The following is a 21514-nucleotide window of genomic DNA, read 5'->3' on the forward strand; positions in this document are numbered from 1 at the left end:
TATCCCAGGTTGCTCCAAGCCCCATCCAACCTGGCCTTGGACACTTCCACGGATGGGGCAGCCACAGCTTCTCTGGGCAACCTGTTCCAGCACAAACTTTGTGCCATAAATAGGACACCTCTCAAACCAAACAAATGACCCCAGGAGAGGGGCTCACCTCACCTGTCCATCCCCCTGTGCCCCCCTGCACTGCTCTGGTGGGTTCGTGCTCCCCGCACGTCCCCGGGCTGGCGCCTGCGGTGACAGCACGTCCCCAGCCAGGGTTTCACATTTCCCAGCCCAGCTGTTTACCCAGAGCTCAGCCTGAAGGAAAACAACTGCTAGGCAGTCAACAAGAGATCTGAGGGCCACCCGACTCCTGGGCAGGCTTTCCTGCCAGCTTCCCTATAAAGAAGGAGAGCTGGGCTCGGGCTCAAGGCATGACCTTCCTTCAGTTCATGTTGTTGTTACCCAGGCTGGGACAGCCCCCAGCACCCGACTGATGGGCACCTTTCACCCACTGCTGGGTGAAGATGTTTGTGATGCCTCCAGAGTTCCATAGATGGTCACTGAGGCAGTGGGAATAGAGTTTGTACCCATGGAGCAGAGGCCAGCACAATTCCCAAACCTGCCAGCTATGCAAAAGCAAGGTCTTTCTGCAGCTGTGGCTGAGGGGGATCCCACCAGGATGGGCCTGGGATGAAGGTGGGGTAGCCAGAGGGTCCCAGGAGCTGTAGTATCCATGCTTTGAGTACGGATGTGCTGTGTCCCTCCCTGTCCTGCCTTAAACACCGGTGCTCATTCCAGACCTGACCAAATGAATATCCCTGAAAACCCATCTTGTACAGGCTCAAACCCATCTCAGCCCAGAGACTGAGCAGGAACAGCTCCCTTGCACACGTGCAAGAGCACACGCAACCACCCCAGTCCCTGGCAGCTGCCAGGGCCTTCAGATGCTGCTCAAAAATCTGGTCCTCTTGCATTCAGGCAGAGCCAGTCATCGATGGCAGGGGTGACTAAAGCTCAGCACTGGCACATGCCAGCCTCATCCCACGCTGCCTTGTCCCATCTTGCCTGCAGCCAGCACAGTGCGACAGCACATCCCTAGCCAGGCTGGAAAAGGTAACCTCAGGTCGTCCAGAATTTGGGCTAGGAAAGTCACATCCATAAGAAGAATGCTTCCCACCCTCATGCCTTCCACCTAATTGCTGCTGTTGCAACAGCCCTACATGATTTAATGGTTTATTGCATTGTTCTTTTATTTATGGTGTAAATGTGTTGGACGTGATTGGTTTCTCAGCAGCTGAGCTGCACCCAAAAATTAATAGGAGAAGAAAAAAAAAAAAAAAGGAAAGGAGAAACATGGCAGCAATCAGAGTTGATTTAATGTTTAAGGGAAACAAAGGCTTTGCTGACTGTGTTCCCCTGTGCACAGGATCTTCACAGCTGGCACGAGTCCATTCCCTGCCTTTGGCAAAGCCACCTTGGAAAAAACGTAAACATAAAAATCACTGCTGGCAGGTGCCTTTTCTGTCTCAACTCATCCTGCTCAGCTTGGTTCAGCAATATGGAGCTATTGGTGGTGAAGCTACTCCTGAGTCCCTCTTCCCACCCCAAGGCCTTGTTTTCAGCCAGGAATGAGATCCAGCCCTCCTGCCGGGAAATGGACCCAGACTGAAAAAAAACCCTACCAATTTATTTTTCTTTATTATTATTCTATATACTGTTTCTTCTATAAATTTGTTTTTCTTTATTTTGCTCTGAATGGGAATGTTGTTTTGTGAGCATGGATCCATCCCTGGAGCACCTGGTGTCAGCACAAAGCCATCCCACATTCCTTTTGTGGAAGGGCTTTATCGGGCTGCCTAAGCCCAAATCACAGCTATGTCCTAGTGTTCGTGTGAGAAATCCCTTGCTAACGAGGAGGATTTCTAAGAAGGTCAATGAGAAGGAGAAAAAAAACTAAGTAGAATTCTTAAATTTCTGCTCCAGCCATGTTAGTCTCCTATAGGTGTTAAGGTGTGGTGCTTGCCTGGGTCATGTTGTAGTGCATCTGGGTCATGTTGTAGTGCATCTGGGTCATGTTGTAGTGCATCTGGGTCATATCTGGCATGAGGGCACGAGTTGCCTCCAAATAAATTTATATTGGTGACTGAGGAGCCTTTATTTTGCACTTGTGCCAGGTGTCCTAGCAGTCCCCACTTGCATTTTTAGGGGTGGAAAAATTTGGTCTCCCAGGCACAGAAATCAGCAGTTGCTCAGTCCTCACCTTCAAGACCCAGTGCAACCCTGCTTATCCCCCAATAAAGGCAGCTGGAGCATCCTGGCTTGATAGAGACTGAAACTGGGAAACTACATCCCTCCTTGGGGCTCATGGATTTGGGAACAGGAGACAAAACACCCAATTTTTCTCCCAGTACCTTTTGGGCTTCCTAGAAACAGAGGCCAGACAAGAGAATAAAAGCAGATATATTTAATGAAGGGCCTTCAGGTATATTAAGGGCAGACAAAGCCTCTCCAAGGAGCTACACCCAAAAATGGACTATGGTCAGGAGATTTTCAGACAGATACAAGTTTGGTCCATTTACATATCAGGCGTTAATCCTCCAATTACAGCTTCAGATAAAGAAGTCATATACCCCCAGTTTGCTCCCCCCTCCCAATTCACTTTTATGTAGACTTTTCAGGCCTGAGGTTGTGGAGTGTCCTTGGATCTCAGGCCCAGAGGGATTGTTTTGTCTGACCAAAGCGTGAAGACAGTTAACTAACACATTATATGGAGTTTAGAGTTATGCACTAACTCAGTACAGGATTTGAAAAACACAAAATCTAAGAGCATAGGGCTTCAGTACCACTGGGTAAAAACAAGGCCTGATACTGGCGGGTTATCCCTGCTGTTTACCAGCCTCAGCTGCTCTTCTTGGAAAGAGCTGGAAAGCAGCAGCAGCACGGCTCTGGCACGCTCCTTTCGCGTGTCTCCGGATGAGGAGCAGCTGCTGGAGCCGCAGAGCTCCCTCCCCGTGCCCTCGCCAACAGGACATGCAGGGCCCGTGCTCTGGTGTCTCCGCCGTCCCTCATGCCAGCAGGCCAATAAAATAATAAATAAACGGCGTAAACAAGTTCACCCCGCTGCCCTGGGAAAGGTTCTCCCCGCGTCAGGTCGGGTAAACAAGCTCCAGAGGCGGTGGGGAGGGGAATAAATAAATGAATCAGGCTGGTTGAAGGGATGCAGCTGTTTCACGCCAGCCCTGCCCGAAGAGAGCCCAAAATGGGGCCAGGACTGCACAAGGACAGGACAATACCTCCTTTGCTCCGTGGATTTACCATCACCTTCCCCATCAGCACTGTTTCTCCCCAGACCATTTCATGAGGAGACACTGGTCTGTCTCACCTTTCCCCCTCTGTCCTCAGATAATTCTTATCAGGGCTGAGCAAAGCTTTCCTTGATTTCCAACCCAAATCAACATCTTTCCAGGTGGGGTTTCTCTCCAGCTGACTACAGGGGCTGATTTGGAAGCTCTGCACTGTACTACAATGGAGTCTGCACCAGTAACATGCCCCAAAATGTACCTGCACAAGGAACACACCTGAGGATGCTCTGGCACTGCCAGGATTGGTGCACAGAGAGCTGGATCTGTGGAAAAGAGCAGGTAAAGTCACCGTCAGCCTAGCCTCCAGCCCATTGCTGCACCCTCCTGTGCTTCAGTTTTCCCTGCCTAAATTGATAAAGCTGGAAATCATCCAACAAGGAGTAAAGGACGGGGGAAAGAGGGAACAAAAAGGTCTCAGCAATCAATTCTGAACAAACAGCATGAAGTCCCTGGAGAAATAGAACAATATTGCTATTATTATTAATTTTATTCATAATAATGAAGGGAAATCAAAAGGAAAGCCAAATTCCATGATGTTTTAGCAATAGGGTGGCATACAAAATGCAGAAGGTTGGGTTTTCTGGATGGTGCTGGTTCCTCAGCACCAAGGAAGGGCACATCTTACTCCAGGCCCTGTGCTTTTGGGAAGGTGTTTAATCTGGAATGGGACAGGGTGGGCAATACCAAGGAGATGTTTTCAGAATGGGGTACATGGGAGAGCACAAAATGAGAGTGATTTTGTTATCCAGGAAGGACAAAACTGGGGAATAGCTTTCAGCCTGGAAAAGGATGCTATGGAGAAGATAACAGCTCTTCTTTATACCAAGGAATATTTAAAGTTTATACAAGATATGCTGCCCCAGTGGAATCCTAATTAGTGGAATTCTAATACCCCTTGCCAGGACAAGGAATTCTCCATGGGAAAACACAGAGGAAATCTAAATCTGCTTGTGTGGTTTTGATCTTGAGTCCCAACTGAGCTCCTTTTTTTTTTTTTCCCCAACCTTAAAATGTAGTTATGATGGGGAAAAGAATCAGGTGCCCTGCAGAGATGTGTGTGCCTGCACGCACGCACCAGGAAAACAGGGATCACACCTTGCTGGCTGCTGGTTTTGAAATCCTCCCACGTCCCTCCATGAAAAAAACCTGTGGTCATCTGATTTAAAGCCTTTGGAGCCGTTTTGTGCCGAGATAAATCTCTCCATCACAGAGGACGTGTTAGGGAAGGGTTCGGCAGGGCAGCAGCTCCCAGTGGCACAAGGATGGTGGGATGCCAGGTGGAAAAGGGGCCTGGGGGGTGTTGGTAGTGGGATCTGAGCACTGGGGTGAAGCCCAAGCCCAGTCTGAGCTGCTTTCCTGTGTGGCACACCCACTGAACTTGGTTTCAGCTGGTGGCTGGAAATACAGCAATGGAGAGTCCTTCCCCATCTCTGTCAGGAGGGAGGCAGGACACAGAAAGGAGGGGTTTTCCAGCATCCTGAGTTGCTTGGTGGGATGCTGGCCCTGGCAGGGAGTTATAGGTGTGTCTGCCTGCTCCCAGGTTAGGACATGAGGATATACCTTCAATATTGTTATATGGTTTAATTCCCAGACTCAGGAAGTCTGAGAGGTGCCAACAACCCATATCTCTCCCCACCAGCTGGCTTCTGTGGAGTGAATGCAGAGTGGGTCCCAAAAATCCCACTGGACCTCACAGAGCTGCACACCCCTTAGAAGCCTCCTACAAGAGTTTCTAGTGGAGTGGTGGTTCCACCTGCAGCTGGTGGCAGCCAAGGTTGTCCCACCTGGCCACCACAGCCTGGCAGGTGCCCCCCTGCACCAGCACCATGAGACATGGTGGATTCTGCTGTTTGGTTGTGCATGACCCAGAGAGCAATAATGGGAACAAAACCAGGCATGGTGACCCTGAAATCCACTAAAAACTCCCCATGAGTGGCCATAAATGCTAAAGAAAGTGCAGACACCGAGAGGCAGCAGAAAGTTTGTGCTCACCGAGTGGAATGGTGCAGGGAGGTGCTGGGAGGGCTGTGATGGGGGACAGACACCTGCTCCTTTGGGTCCTTTGGCTCAAGAGGCTGCTGAGGTGAAAGGGGATGAAATGAAACCAAGAGCCAGAATGAAAATACCGCAAGAAACACAGGTCAGGGGGCAAAGCAGGACGGGAGGGGATTTCTAGCCTTCCAGGAAAGCGTTCAGTGAAAACAAGGTGATGGCTTGACTCAGGCACAAGCCAGTGAGTCAGGAGAGCTGGGGCCAGTTCTGCCACACATTTCCTCCTTGCCCTTTGAGCAGACACCCTCAACCAGACTCCCCTCAAGCAGCTCCTGACTCCTCACATGGCTTCTCTGCATCCATCAGTGCCTTAAAATGCTGTCCAGTGCCTCTGACAGGAAATGCTGAATAAAACCTTTTCCAGGGCTGCCAGGAAGACACGACATCAAGGCATGAATGTAACGTGACCGGCAAAGGCATCGGCATGTGGGTTTGCAGGGCATTGCCAGCAATCCAGAAAGCCTCCCAAAGCAAAGATTATCCCTTCCAATACCTAAAAAAAGCTGCAGAAAGGCAGTTCTCCACCTTTAGCTGTAAGCACTCTGCAGAGGCAGAGTTTCCCATCAGGGGGTGTTCTAATCTGAGTCACTGCAGGAGCTGGGACAGCAAGGAAGTGCTCGGTGGCGCAGGGGACAGGCAGCAGAAATAACAGTGCTGGGATTTGGCACAGTCCTGCCCTTTCCCTTCATGCTGCAGGCAAAAGGCACATCTGCTCCTGCTAACAAGAGCCCCCTTGATCTCAGCAAGCAGAAATGAGACCAGGGGATGTTGTAACTCCTGCTAACAAAATGTACAAACAGTGAGAGCAGTTGGAGAGCAAGGGATTCTGCCCCTCCACTTCACTCTCGTGAGACCCCCATCTAGAGCACCGTGTCCAGCTTGGAGTCTCCAGTATAAGGAGGATGTGGAGCCACTGGAGCAAGTCCAGAAGAGGCCATGAAGATGCTCCAAGGGCTGGAGGACCTCTGTTATAGAGGTGGGCTGAGAAAGCTGAGGTGTTCATCCTCAAGAAGAGAAGGCTTGGGCAGATCTTAGAGCCCCTTCCAGTCCCTAAAGGAAACCTATAAGAAAGATATTTTAGCAGGATCTGTTGCAATAGGACAAGGGGTGATGGTTTAAAAGTGAAGGAGGATTGATTTATATTAGATATAATATATATATATATATATATATAAGATATATTAGATATAAGGAAGAAATTCTTTATGATGAGGGTGGTGAGACCCTGGCACAGGTTGCCCAGAGAGGTAGTGGATGCCCCATCCCTGGAAGTGTTCAAGGTGAGGTTGGATTGGACTTTAAATAACCTCATAGAGTACAAGATGTCCTTGTCCTGTCAGAGGGTTTGGAACTAGGTGATCTTTCATATCCTTTCCAACCCAGACTGTTCTGTGCTTCTATCATCATGTGTTCAATCTCTGCTCTCTGCCTTTCAGTCTTATCTCCAGCTCCTTCCCAGACAGCAGCACCGGGACTTTATTTGTCCTTTGACAGATGACAAACGTCCTGCTCTCTGGCAATGCCCTGCCAGCTTATCACCTGCACACTCCCAGGCTTCCTCGCTTCAGCTGCAGTAATTAAATCATATTTTTCAGGAGGGGTACTTTAGGTGAAAGCTCCCAACACCTCCTGCCAGCAGAGCTGCAGCCACAGACAGGCCTTTGCCAGGGGATCAGGGCTCTCTCCAGTGCTCCCAGCTGATGAAGCAATGATGGAAGAAATTAATTTCTGTCCTAAGCTCATTCCTCCTGCCTGTCCTTGAGCATCCCTGCTAGAAATACCTTTCTTTAATATCTGAAACTGCCAAATGCCTTGAGGTCGGCTAAATGGCAGCTGTTACACAGCCATGAAGTGCAGATCCTGTGGCAATGCCACTGGCTATGATGCCCGAGGAGAAAGGAGGCAGAACAGAGCCAAGGTAACCAGGATTTCACACAGACTTCTCGAGGAGACACAGAAAAGTGATGCCAAAGCTGCAAGCAGTGAGAAACTGGCCAAGATGGGGGTGGAATTTGCATTTTCTGCCACAGGATGCTCCATTTCCACACACAGGGGTGTGCAAAGACAGCTGAGAGGCTCCAAAATGCTCATCCCAAAGTGTCCTTGTGCCTCAAGCTACCGAGGGTCTACAGAGCAGTAGCCCTTGGGCAGGGCCTCCTCTTTGCACCCTGAATTTGCTGTGAGCAGGCCCTGAGGTGAGATGCTGCTCCCAAAAGGCTCCCAGAGTAAAGGCTCAGCTCTTGCTGAGCTGCCTGGAGTCCCCATATTCCTCTGGGAGGGTCAGGAGCACAGCCAGATTCCAACCCAGCTGAAGCCACCAGCTTGAGCAAGGATTTTTATGCATCAAGTTGAACTAGAAGGGAAATATCTTCACGCCCAACTCTCCTGCAAACTCAGGATGTGCTCAGCTTGCTGTGGGCAGCTTTTGAAGGGCAGCCACAAGGCCATGCTCTCCACAGCCCTTCTGCCTGGTGGCTCATGGATGTGTCCCTGGGAAGCCCAGGCAGCCCAGCAGCAGCCACTGAGCAGTGCTCCGGGCAGGGCTGGTGGTGTGGGGTCCCACCAGCCCAACGGGATGCTCTAAACTGAGGTTAAAGGCTGCAGCCAGGTCACAGCACTGCTAAGCCACCCCTAAACCTTGTCCCCAAGTGCCACATCTACCTGTCTTAAATCCCTCCAGGGAGGGTGGCTCCACCACTCCCACAGGCACCACTTTTCCAGTGCTTGGCAACTCTTGTGGTGACAAAATTATTCATAAAATACACGAGCAATGAACAAAACCTGTCCACTCCGGCCTGGCTGTCGCCCTGGACTCTCTGGAGCTGCAGGCTGATGCTCGGAGCTGCTGGAAGCTGCTCTGGCATTTCAAGGTTGACCTCTAGAGGAAGTTTGTAGACAGACGAGCTACGGCTGCGACGGTGACACAGGGGCTGCAGGACGGAGCTGCCGGGGATTTGCAGGGGTCTGGCCAGGATGACAAGCACAGCACGGTGTCTCGACACAACTGAGGTGTGCTGGGCAGGAAAAGCCTCAACTGCTTCAGATCCGCAGTGTGTCCCCAGGTGCTGGAGTCCGTCATTCCTCCCCCTGCTGAGGCTGCAGCAGGGCCACGGGAGCTGCCCTCCAACACGGGAACTTCCCCCGGTCTCTCCCTGCTCCCCAGCTCGGCGCTTTTAAAGCCTCGCACTCTCTGCTTTCCTCCCACCGCCTACCCCCAGCATCTCTCCCTCTGCTCCAAATTAATCCGTTTATCACCTAAAATTAAACCGAGCCCTGCAGTCTGCTGCGCTGTCAGGATGCGAGGGTGTGAAGCACATCACGCTCCGCTGAGCCTTAAAAGGCAGCAGAAACCTCGGCGCCGGAGATGCGGCTTCTGTGAGCATCACTGCGGGCACTGCCTCATCCCGTAACATCCTCCCCAGGCAGAGCGGAGAAAAACAATCCCAGCCCCCTCCTCGCTAATCTCATTCCCTCCCTGCTGCCCTTCGGTGCCGTGCCAGTGTGTGACACCTCTGTCCCTGCCCCAGCCCAGGGCTGCCCGCCGGCACCTGTGCTCTGAGCAGCACCTTCTGCCCGTGTCCGGGCACATCCCCACCCAGCCCTGCCTCCTCCGGCTTCTTTGCCTCGTGAAGATTTTTTCCCTTCTGTTTCTCCACCCAGGAGAGCTGCTGGGAAAAGGGACCACCACAAGCATCCCACTCTGTGTCCCACCGTGCCAGAACTTCCCTCTGGAAAGAGGAGGCGGTGACATTTAAGAGTCACCTCTTCACAGCAGCCCGGAGAGGAGGGAAAACTCATCCACAGCAGCACAGGAGCACACATCAGAGCTTTAGGTCCCGTACTCGGAGCTTCTTGCCCACACTGCCAAGCCAGGGGGTGGCAAGTGGGGATTTCTGTGGAAAAGGGATGGTTTGGGGTGCAGGTCTGGGGACACCACGGTATGAGAGGGGCTTGCCCAGGTGAGGGTCGTTTTCGTCTCCAGTCTCTCCTCAGCCCCTCAGCCGAGCCCCTCCCAAGGACACAAATGCCCGCAGGTCGCAGTTCTCAGACTGCAGCCCCCCTGCCCAGAGCCATCCTGCTGCCCTCTGTCCCCAGCCTCTCACCAGCCAGAGCAGCTCATTCCCCTCGCCCGGGGACACACGAAAAACCCCACAGGGAAGGCGGAGAGGGGACAGTTGCCCTTTTCAGGCTGCACAGAACACACCCACACCCCACACAACCTCAGGGGTGTCCCCCATCCTCCTCCGGAGCCGCCGGTGCGGCAGAGCCGGGCACAGCCCGGTGCTCCCATCTCCCATCCCTGCAGGAGGCAGCGCCAGGGGCACGGACCCAGCCCTGCATGCCCAGGTGGTCCCTGCGGGGACATCCCGGGATGCTGCCCACCCAGCCAGCCCTACCTTTGCGGAACGGCATGGAGCGGGAGGAGGCAGGGCTGCGCTCGGACGCCTGGCTTCCACGGACTCGGACGCGTTCTCTTAGATGTGCACATAAAAAAATATGTATTTTCTTCTGTATCTCTATTTCTTTCCTTCCTCCTCCTCCTTCTTTCAGAAGGAAACGGACATATTTGGGCAAAGCCCGGCAGAAACCAGCGTCATTCCGAGGGTGGCACTGCAGAAAGGAGGAAGTTCTTGCAGTTTCAGAGCTTTTAACCCTTCGCTTCCCGGAGACAGCAGGGATGGGAGGGAGGTGACAGGAACAGGACAGGGAGCTGATTGCCTTAGAAGGGGTGGAAGGCACTGGGAAAGGGGTTTTGAGTTGATTCGTGGTGTTTTTTTCTTGGTAGGACCAGTACAGAACTGAGTGTAATGGATGTGATAATGGAATTCTGGCCTCCTGCATCACTTATGCAAATTTCTGAGCTCATAAGAGCACCAATCCCATCTTGTCTGTGGTGGCACTGGGACGAACTGAGAAAACCCAGCTGCTTTAGAAACAAGAGGGTCAGAAACTCAGATCCCCCTGTTCAGCATCTCCTGCCCTTGCACAGGCAGGGTGCTCTAAAGCCTCCCCATCCATCTCCTGCAGGCTCCAGCCCCACCCAGACCACCTCGATGCTCCAGGTGAGTGTTCTTCATCCTCCCCAGGAAAAAGCCTGCCAGGTTTGGCTTAACCCCCACTGGAGAAACCTGTCTAGGGTAGTGGGTGAGGAACACTCCATAAAAACACCCCCCAGGCTGTCATGAGAGCTGTGGCTCTGACAGAAATGCCAGGGACAGGGACATCGATGTCCTAAATGGTTTTGCTGCCTCTGTCCTGCTCAGGGAGTGTTGGCTGCTGCACGTGGAGGTGTTCCTGAGCCCCAGCACCACAAAAGTGTTCAAGTTTTGATGGCATGGGGTGCTGGGCCTCTTCCAGTGACTGGAACCAGGTACAGCAGCTGGTTTATGCCCTGGAAAACACAGCAGGTCAGGCTAGGGGTCTGCCCAAGCAAATTGAGCAGGTAACTGTTTCCTTGGGGAAAAAAATCCAAAAATGGAATTTCCCAAGGTGTTTAGTAACGTTAAAGGGCCACAGGCTGGAAAAATTTAATGCAGATGGGTTGGACATCCACATGCTTTTGCCAGACAGCCCAGAAGGTAAAGGAGAGTCCTCCTTCCCTCCATGTGTCCCAGCACCCAGGTGGAAGGGAAGGACACCCCAGCCATGCCCAAGGCCAGGGCAGCAGGACTCAGGAGTTCTTGTCCACCTCAACTCTAACCCAGTACTCTGCTCTGGCAAATGAGTGAAATTCCTTGGAGTCATGAGCTTTCAAATCTCTACAAAACTAGATTTTCACAGTTTGATTTCCCAGGATGAATGTGGATTATCAGTTCATCTCCAGAAGGATATTTCCAGCACATGATTCCAGGGCTTAGCAAAAGAAACTTAATGCAATATATTCAGGGTTAGACCCAAAATGAGTGTCTTATCCATGAAAATCCAGTTTTGGATATTCTTGTCCAAGTTTGTTGCCCATAACATCCTGCTCAGTGCCTGCACATCTTGGAAGGGGCTTAACTCCTCAGTGTTTTTTTTCCAACACTGATCTTGCCTGGACAATGGCATTTCAGCTCCAAAATCTTCCCAGAAGGAGCATCCCAGAGTTTCGTAGCTGTGACCAGGACCTGTATGACAGGATGATGGTTCAGGTCCCCATTAAGGCCCTTCTGTCACCTGGTCCTTGCCCTGGGATTTGCCCCAGTTATTCTATCCATTGACCTAGGAAGATTTCGGATGGAACCATCCTTGGCGTCCATACATCTGCTTCCCATTTTCCAGAAAATTCCAGAAACCAGCTTCCAAGCTCCAGCCATCACAGGATCAGAGTATCATTCCCTATATCAGATAATATTTGGTTTCACCCACAGAAAGCACCTCAGGCATCTCAGTGGTGCCAGGCAATTTAAGTAAGCAGAGATGACTTCAAACACAGTCTGGGGATTTCTGGTGTATGAGGATCTTCATCCCTTACTCACAGTTCAACATTTCTCTCTGGCATCTAGAAAGAACAACTTAAAAGTAAAAATAGCCATAATTTAAAACTATTACTGAGAAACAAGCTGGTCCCAAAACAATATTTAGATGAAACTAAACAAACTCTGGTCTAGGACAGTGAAATCAGAGCATCTCTTCTCCTGGCACAAATGCCAGGCTGCACGGCCAGAGAGGGTGGCAGTGGCTCAGCATCACTTGAGGTTTCAGAACATGTTGAGCAAACATGGTGGGAAGCACTGATTGTGCCCCAGGGCTGAGGAATGGTCCAGGAAGCTTCCTGAGATCTTCTCAAATCCTGGTTTCTGTGGGAGAGGCACTTGGGATCCTCAGTGGTTGCTACCAGCTTTCCCAGCCATGTCCTGTAGGAAGGTGTATACAAAGGAAACAAAAGCATAATTTAATGACTAATATGTTAGGGGGGTTGTTTAGTTAGAACTGACACAGCAAAGAATCCTTTTACCTGTCTCACAGGTTTAAAACCCATATTTCATAGACACATGGAAAAGTTTGCGTTGGAAAGGATCTTAAAGACAATCTAGTTCCAGACCCCCTGCCATGGGCAGGGACACCTTCCACAATTCCAGGTTGCTCCAAACTCTGGCCTTGGACACTTCCAGGGATGGTGCAGCCTCAGCTTCTCTGGGCAGCCTGTGCCAGGGCCTCCCCACCCTCACAGTGAAGAATTTTTCCTTCAGCTTCATCCTTAAGCCCACAAAAACCTCTTTATCCAGGATGGAAATTTAATTTGCCTTCCCCACCTTGCACTGAATCCATCTGTGTGCACAACCAGGCTTTGCATCAAGGGGCACGGGGATGAGATGAGCTGATGAAATCAGTATTGAACTGTTCTCCCTTCCCAGGTGGTGAGATAATGGGTGGGAGCAGTGTGAGACAGGAATGTCAGTGCTTTCAGCCTGAGAAGCAGTCACGGAGATCTCCTTCGCTGCAAGGCTTGTACTCTACAAGCAAATAAGAATGCAAACATCTCCTTTGAAATATTTATAACATTTGGAATGACTTGCATGGCACAAACCCAAGGAAGACCAGGGTGCTGGGAATTGCTGGCACTGTGTACACCAGGGGACTTGCTTACATGATTGATTCGGCTTGCAAAGTTCTGTTCTGTCCATTTATAAGATATCTGAGTGCTCAGGCAGGCTCTCCTCCTCCTCCTCCCCTGGGTTACACACTGCCTGAAGGTCCCTATCAGCATCAGGCCCCTTTCCCACTGCTCAGCTGTTCTCTGGCTGCCCTGCTGTGGTCAGACCTAAACCAATCTCCAAGGTCTCACCTCAATGAGCAGGTTCTTCATTGCACTTCTGTTTTCAGCCCAGCTTTCAAAGGCCTTTGCTGATCCTGCCACACTCCAGCAGCCAGGCACTGGTACCCAGCTCCCTTTCTCACAGTGAGCTCTCCCCATGTGCTGATCACCAGCCTGATGCTTCAGCCCTGCAAATTCAGCAGGGGAAAGTTGCAGAGAGGCTGGTGGCTGCTGGGAGAACAGGCAGCACAACCAGGTCATTTGGGCTTAAAATGCAGAAGGGACTGGGAACAATGAGCTTTTGGAGAGTTTACAGCAAATCTCCCCAGTGTAGCCTGACCTTGAGAGATTATTTTCGTTAACCTCTGGTATTAGTGCTGGCATCTTCATATCATGGAGATTAGGTGCTCTATAAAGGTGTGGAGACAAGATTGGATTAGAGAGACGAAGGTCAAAGACTTAGGACAAGGAGGAATGGCTTTAAACTGACTGAGAGCAGTGCTAGATTAGAGATTAGGAAAAAATTCTTCCCTGTGAGGGTGGGGAGGCCCTGAGCAGCTGTGGCTGCCCCATCCCTGGAAGTGTCCAAGGCCAGGTTGGACGGGGCTTGGAACAACCTGGGATGGTGGAAGGTGCTGGCATGAGATGATTTTCAGGGTGCCTTCTAACCCAAATCATTTTGTGACCAGGTACTCTTGGTCCCTTCCAGATCCTAGTCTCCTGTTTTACACAATTTTCAGTTTTTGGCTTTTGGAGAGAAAGAACTGGACAGCATTTTCCAGGAGTGATCTGCAGGCAGTAGTTACTGCAGCTGTCAGGTACAAACCTTCCCAGCTTCTCTGCTGCTGCTAGCTTCAGCAGGTTCCTAAATTTGATTTTGCTCTTTTCATGCAAGAAATTCACTTTCCCATCTCCATTGATTTCTGTGGCTTTGAACTGCTACCACACACCTACCTGGCACTGAAGAGGAAATGTCACATTTGGAGAAACATCTGCATCCTTCTTCTGATGCATCATGAGTGACAGATAATCAATTCTATTTCACACAGTCCAGGCTTGCTGTGGCAAATTCTTGCCATGCAGTTAACTCCCCCTGTTTTTAAATCAGGGAAAAAAAAAAGGACGTATTGATTTTATGATGCTAATACCATTATTTTTTCACATAAATGCTGATAGCAGCCGCAGGTTTCCAGGCTTTCCCCAACACTGCAGGAAATGTGAAAACCATCAGGCTTTGCCCATGAATAAATCAGGCTGCTGGATAGAAGTTCAACAAAGCAAAACACTTTTAAGTGATCAGATGGAAATCCAGGTGAAGAAAGGGGAAGAAACTATGACCAGTATGTGATAGCTGAAGATATTTTCAAAATTTAATTTCCTTCTTATCCCTAAATCTCAGATTTGCTGAGAAGAGCTGAGTCCTTGCAGGTGAATGTGATACTTCTGGGACAGTGTCTTTGGATGCAATGGTTTTGTGTCATATGGGATGATGGGCAGGGCTGTAGCTGGCGCAGGGAGATGGATCTTCTTCTGAGATTTGTGCTTGAAACAAATCTGTGAACCCCAGTTTGAGTACACTCCATTGCCATGGGCTTATTTCCCTGGAAAGATCTTTAAATTTTGCTGTTCAAGTCCAACGTCCCTTCCTACAAAGAGGGAAGCCAAGACACTGGGAATTGCTCACATCCTCTCCCGGTGGTAACTGCATCACTTCAACTGCACAAACCCAGCACTCTCCCAACGTGGAAAAACACAAAACCCCACTGGTTTTCACCTTCCATCCTCCCAAGAGGAGGTCGGTGTGTTTTGCCACAGTATCGTTTGAGTTTTGGTTCACAGTTGCTATACAAGTTTTACAAGTTCAAAGCAGAGAAGTCCAAAAGTGCTACCCAGCTTTGTGCCTGCGGCAGAAGGTGGAGAAACCCAAGATGAGTGGAAGACCTTTGTCTTGGCAGGACCATGTGGATTCCTGAGCTGTTGACTTGCTGCAAGCTCTCAAATGGAGGCCAGAGATCAACACCTTAGAGACTGGGAGATGAAAAACAACTCAAGGGCTGTGAATTGGCAAGATGCTTAAAAGCTGCTTTGAAAAAAACCCCATGCTCTTCCCAGAAGAGAAATAAGAAGCAGGAGAGAAGAAAGGAAAGGGTTAGGCATCTTCCTGGGAAAGATCTTGTTTTCGATAGAGCTGAGGGTATCTTGGGCTTTAAGCATGTGCTGCAGGTGCTGGGCAGGGGCATGTCCTGCATGGGGAACAGGGCCTGGTGGGTGCAGGACATTTGTGCCCTATCCTCTGATTCCCACATACAGGGCTGAAAGCTTGGAATGGGTAATGTTGTTTGGACACAAGACATAAGGTTGTGTTTCTACATTTCTGTACTAACAACCCCGTGCTCTGGGATTTCCCAATTTCCTGATGTTAAACAAAAAAAAAAAAAAAAAAAAAAAAAAAAAGAGAAAAAGACAAAGCCACAACCATGAGCTCAGCAGGGATCAGGAATCGGGGTATGAGAGGAAACCTCTGCAGGAACACACCAACATTATCCCTTCAACTTCAAAATGTTTCCTTTGGCTTTCATAGCTGTTCTTCCATTGCACCTTTTCCTCTTCAGTGTCCATTTCCCCCCCTTTCAAACAGGACTTTGCCTACCCTGACATGGAAAGCTGTGTTTGTACCTGTATACAAAAAGCCACCAGCAAGATCCAGCCCCTCCTGACACAAACAGGCAGCAAGGTCCCTAAAGGAGCACAGGATCTCATTTGTATTTATTGTCAGTTACTGCACGGTTCTGGTAAAAGAACCAAACACAGGCACACAGACAGGGCCTTTGTCATTCATGCTCTCTCTTCAGAAACAGAAGTGAAAGACTTAAGGTTTGCCCACTTTTTTGTCCAGCACTTAAAAATCTTGCAGACTTCACAGCATTTTTTTTCTCCTTGCCATTAACTGGCTGGGTTGCACCTCGATTGGCACAAAATATTTTCTGCAGTAAATAGGAGGTAAAATCACTTGGACATTCAAAGGCAAGCAGCACCTTTAACCCACTGACCCGCAGAAAGAAAGGCAATCTTACCAACCCAAGCACTCATTTAGAAAAAGTTTCAGAGTTGATAAATTCTCCTAAAGCAGCTACTCCTTTACTGCTCCTCACATGAGTATCTATGATTATATCCAGGGCTGCTCAGGGGTTAAGGTCTTTCAGCTCTGGCTGATGTTATGAACAGCTCGTATAATTACCAGCTTTTGCATCCTTAAAAAATCCTGTCATCCTCTGTGTAGCAGGAAATGTCATTGAAGTCTTTTGAGGAGCAGGTTAATTTTTGAACAACCTAGTCTAGTGGAAAGTGTCTCTGCCCATGGCAGGGGTTTGGAACTAGATGGTCTTTGAGATCCCTTACAATCCAAACCATTCTATGATTTTATGATTCAAAACAAGGCAAAGCAGATGAATTTATCCTCTAAACTACATCACAGGTAATAAAATGTTGTGTTCACATATTAAACACAAAGTCAAGGGCCACGTGTCCTGCCAGAAGCTACCTGACCATCTCCAGCTGGACTTCAGAAGTACCTTCTACAGCCACAACTAGAAGCCAGTGGTGATGTGTGAGGATAAACCAAACTGATGGATGATAAAGGCACTGGGATTGCTCTTTAACTGCTCTGCAGCTTGAATAAAATCACAGCATCACAAGGGAGGAGGGAAGTCTTTCAATGAAAGTCCTGTCTATTGGACACACCAAAAAAATTCCTAAGCCCGGGTGCTACTTTCAAACCCATCTATGAAGAATCTACATCTCCCCAGGGCAGCACAGCAGGAATCCAAATCTCCTGGCTGTGTCCTCTCATTGCTCAGCAAATTTACAGAGCACACAGTGCTAGACACAATCAATCCCTGTTTGTGTTTAAGGACAACTATCTCATCACCTAAAGGCAGGGATTTCCCTAAGGACTCAATCTAGTACTGCACTTACTGTGACAGAAAGTGCTTGTAAGCAACACTAAAGCCTCCATGATCACAAGCAGCTCACGCCTTTTTTGGGAAAAGGAATGGGGTTAGTCTTGTACCCAGCTAGGAGCACATTACCAGTGCCAGAGGCATCCATATATTGACCTCAGCTGTGTGGATGTTCTTGCTCTCTTCCAAGATTTAGAGAATTTTAAATAATTTCTACAATTCTGGGAGAAGCTAGTCTAACACTGTTTTTATGAATGATGAGAAAATCAGTAGCAGCCAGCTTGGATTCACTGAGGGGAAATCTTGCTCACCCAACTCAACCTTTCACAATGAAAGACTGGCCTGGCAGGAAGAGCTGTGGGTATTGTCTACCTGGACTTCTGTAAAACTTCCAAACACTAAGATCCTCCTAACAAAGAAGTTCTTGAAGCTGCAGGAGCAGACACCAAAAACTGTCAGAATGCCTGGTCCCAGTGACCAGTGGCTCAGGGTCTGGCTGGAGGCCAGGAGCTGCTGGTGAGCTCCAGGGCTCAGTGCTGGCTCCAGCCCTCTTTAAAACCTTCGTTAAAGCAAATTTGCAGATCACATAGACTGGGAGGAGTGGCAGCTACCTCAGAGGGTCATGCTGCCACCCAGGGGGACCTGGGCAGGCTGGGAAGAGGCTGGCAGGAATATCACAGAGCTCCATGAGAAATGCCAAGCCCTGTACCTGAGGAGGAGCAATCCCAGGCATGAACATGGGATTGAATTAAATGTAACAGAGGGTGAATCTTAGTCTTGCTCAGGGCCTCTTGCACCAAGTGCTGTGAGGACTGAAAGTTCTTACTCCCCCATTAAGCTTCTGCTTGTGGAACAAGAAGGATCTGAGAGTTTAAGTTTCCTCCTTGAAACCTTCCATATTTGTCTTTCTATCTTTAAGAAAACTGTATGAGGTTACAACACATATTTTCCCTTGCACAGAAGGGTAAAATATCCTGACATGCTCAAATTTCCCACAGGAGCCTGGTTTCAGATAAGCCCCTCCTAAGGCAACCATTTACATGGACTACAGCACATGAATTACATCTCCTTCTGAACTTGCTTCAGAATCCAAAGCTCAAGGCTAAGAGATTTTACCATTTTCTGTTGCCACAATAAAAAGCAGCTCCACCAGGAATGTGGGTTTTGGTTGCAGAGTTGCAAGTACAGGGGAATAGGGTGTAATCCCCACACTCCCAACCACCCTCTGCATGTCCTTGGGCAAGGTATTTCTTGTACCTGCCTCCCTCCCTCCATGGCTATTCAGACAAAGTTCTTCAGGGCAACAATTCTCATTTTCATGTAACTGTGGCAAAGCAAACTTAAGATTTTGACAACAGTAATGTTAGAAATGTTCCCTGCAAGCTCCATCTCACATCAGATTTTACTCTGAGCAGACAAAGTGATAGTCTGACAGGTTCAAATTCAACATAGCTTAAGTGCAGAACAGTGCAGGTGAGAAAGTAAATCATAATCTATGTGCTTAACGATGGGCTCTGAAATAGCTGCTACTGCTCAGCAACAACACCTTGGGGTTTTAACAATTAGAAAAGTAATCAAGTCACTAAATCCCTCCTATTAAAATAGTAGCCAGTGTTCTGAATTAGGAAGAGAACAAGGCAGCAAAGGGTGATGCCACTGTGCAAATCCCTGTTCTTAAGACCTCAGGGTTGTTAATACACCAGGCACCTCATTCAGCTTCGGGCTGACACGTCCTACACGTCCCTCTCAGCTTCCTGGTGGCTTCAGGACACTCAAATCTCTCTAAGAAGGCATCTAATCTGAGTTCCCAGAAGCAATGAACAGTTCATACTTAGCCCAAGAGGAGAGACAGTTATTCAATGCATTAGAGAATCACAGCATTTACACAGGTGCTTAAACCAAGGAATTAAAGTTTAAATTTAGGAAATCATACCTGAAAAATACCCAGTGCTTCACCTGAAGCACTATAACCAATACTGCACTGCCAGTAAGGTAAATATTCTTAACAGACCATCATCCTCTTCACTTGCTGTGAAATCAGAACCTTTTAGGGCATCACACAAAAACAAAAATATTATCGCTTCAGACTAGTCACTACGTACGTACATGACAGAATGAGGTGGCTGCACAGTTTCCAGGGTGCAAAGACAAACCACCAAATAAAACTTGGTAGCTGCAAAGAGCTCCAAATTAAGCACTGGTGAGCCTTTGGAAAGGGCACTGATGAAAGAGAGGAGAAAAAGGGATGTGTAAGCAGGAAGAGCTGGAGGTGTTAGAAAAAAAGTTATTTGAGAAACTACTAGAAATAGAAGTCAGTGGCAAGATTCCAGAGGAGGCCAATTCTCCAGCAGAGAATTCAGAACCAAATTTTTCAAGGCATGCAAGATACAAACATGCCTGCGAAAGTCTGAGGCAACACGTTCAGAGTGTTGAAAAACAGGGAGAAGGTGCATTTGCAAAAAATTGCCTCCTGCTAAGGAAACAAAGTCTGACACAGAGCTCAGTGAGTGTCTGAACCTTTGCAGGTTTCCACACCTGTGCAGGTTTGTTTGCATCACCTGCTTACACACCTGGCTCCACTGTCACGTGTTTGTACAGCACCCACCATGCAGATGGAACTCAGGGGATGCAGATCTGCTCCAGGTTTGCTTGCTTCAGTATCCCCATGGTACAGAAGAACACCTCATTTACAACATGAATCTCCTACACTAAATACTAAATTAACAAACCCTCTCCCCTACATTTTCATGGATAAACTTTACTCCTGTCTTCAACCACAATAAGGATTCTCAGAATGAAATGGTTCAAAAGTTGTCAATAAAGCCATTCTCAGCAAGTGGAAAACCTCCAAGTTACCAGACTGGAAGCTCAGAAGCTGGTGCTAAAAAGCAGAACAGCGGCTTAAAGGCACAAAATCCAGCCTGTGCACCTCAGGAAATGCTTACAGCCTAGTCACTCAAGAGGTATTTTCTGAAATAAAAGCCATAAATAAATCACTTTGCTTAAAGCCAAGTCATATTTCAAGCTATGTTCAGATCACCTTCAATCTGTTACCAGTGGTTAAACTTCCTACAGCAGCCACTCAAATTATTTGAGTACCACAAGCAAACCTATGCTAACTCATACCAGGCTACCTTTGTTTTACTACATAGCAGCAAAATAGTGTTGCTCAAAGCCAAAGAGAAAATCAAAAGCAGAGGTAAGAACATAATCTAGATTCTGTTTTTGCCCCAAGTCCTGTGGTTTTGGTGTCAGGCCTGTTCCTCACCTTTACTGCAATGAGGGTGAATCAGAGAAAGTGCCCAGCTCTGGGGGACTGCCTTACACAACACATGAGCAGAGTAAGGAAGCCAACACACAGCAGATAAAATACCAGTTTTTTTAAAAATTCTGTTTTACAAGCAAATGTTTGTACAGAGGTTAGTGGAACACAAGCAGACAAAATAAGCAAAACACAAGACCCAAGGGTTTGTCATAGAAATCTGCAGCGAAAACTCAACAGAAGGGCAAGAACTGGAGATATTCACAGCATTGAACTACAGGTCTGTCCCCCCTCCCCCCAGTCCGTGTGTGTAACAGGAAGAAGATATCCAGCATCAGCTTTTAAACAGCTAAAATGCTCACAGCCACTTCAGTATCTGCACAATTCTGGGTGCAATGGGGCAGAGACAACTGCCACCACTGCAGAGTCACCTCTTGCCAACTCTTTGTCACATACTGTTCCCAAACAAAAAGCAAACATAAAACCAGGAGCAGAGAGCTGTGTACTATTTTACATCAAGTTAAAAATAAGAGTAGTAGTGTTTAGTAGTTTAGTCTGTCAGCTCTTTAGATTTTCATGAGAACTTCCCTCCATGGCCTCCTATGTTGAAAACTTCCACAGGCACTCCTTCCCAAAAGGAAAAGAAATCTTAACCCTGATAGTGTTTGACCTCAAATATAGAAATATAAACAGAAAGAGCAAACAGCAGGTTTGAAATTATTAAACAAAGTCAGTTGCCTATGTGTGAGTTAGAGAAGTGAGATTCTGACAGCTGGCCACATACAGGAAGGAGTTTCCCATCTCCCTGCCTAATGACCTGAAATCAATTATCCCTGGATATTCCCAGCACAGACTGCCCAACAGCACAGAGCTCCTGCCAAGAGTCCATTAAATTCCCTCCTCTTTCCACTTCCCTGGATTAGACATGGATTTTTTTTTTTTTTTTTTTAATCTGTGAAGACAGACTCAATCCGTGTTATCTTAGTCTCCATTCTGGCACAGAAGCTTTGTCCTGGAGTCAGGAGAAAAACCAGCTGTAACTGTCCCAATGACCCAAATCACTGCTGTGCAGAGATGAGGACTCAGGAGAGCAAGGCTCTAACTCTAGGAGAGACCATCAGGGAAGAGAAGATCATACACACAGTCCTTGTCC

General features: G+C 48.5%; 1 protein-coding gene across 1 annotated transcript in view; it reads right to left on the reverse strand.

The window, feature by feature from the left end:
• PFKFB3 (6-phosphofructo-2-kinase/fructose-2,6-biphosphatase 3) overlaps window positions 1-9938 on the reverse strand; it is a 39743-nt gene extending 29805 nt beyond the window's left edge. The window contains exon 1 of the mRNA XM_088054815.1: window positions 9800-9938. Coding sequence (XP_087910941.1) covers window positions 9800-9815 — 16 coding nt within the window. The 5' untranslated portion in view covers window positions 9816-9938. The remainder of the gene's footprint in view (window positions 1-9799) is intronic.
• Window positions 9939-21514: the final 11576 nt, after the last annotated feature.

This window comes from Pseudopodoces humilis, chromosome 5 (genome assembly GCF_049639895.1).
Source record: "Pseudopodoces humilis isolate 2021_Gansu_Grassland_sample_001 chromosome 5, ASM4963989v1, whole genome shotgun sequence".
Taxonomy (NCBI): Eukaryota; Metazoa; Chordata; class Aves; order Passeriformes; family Paridae; genus Pseudopodoces; species Pseudopodoces humilis.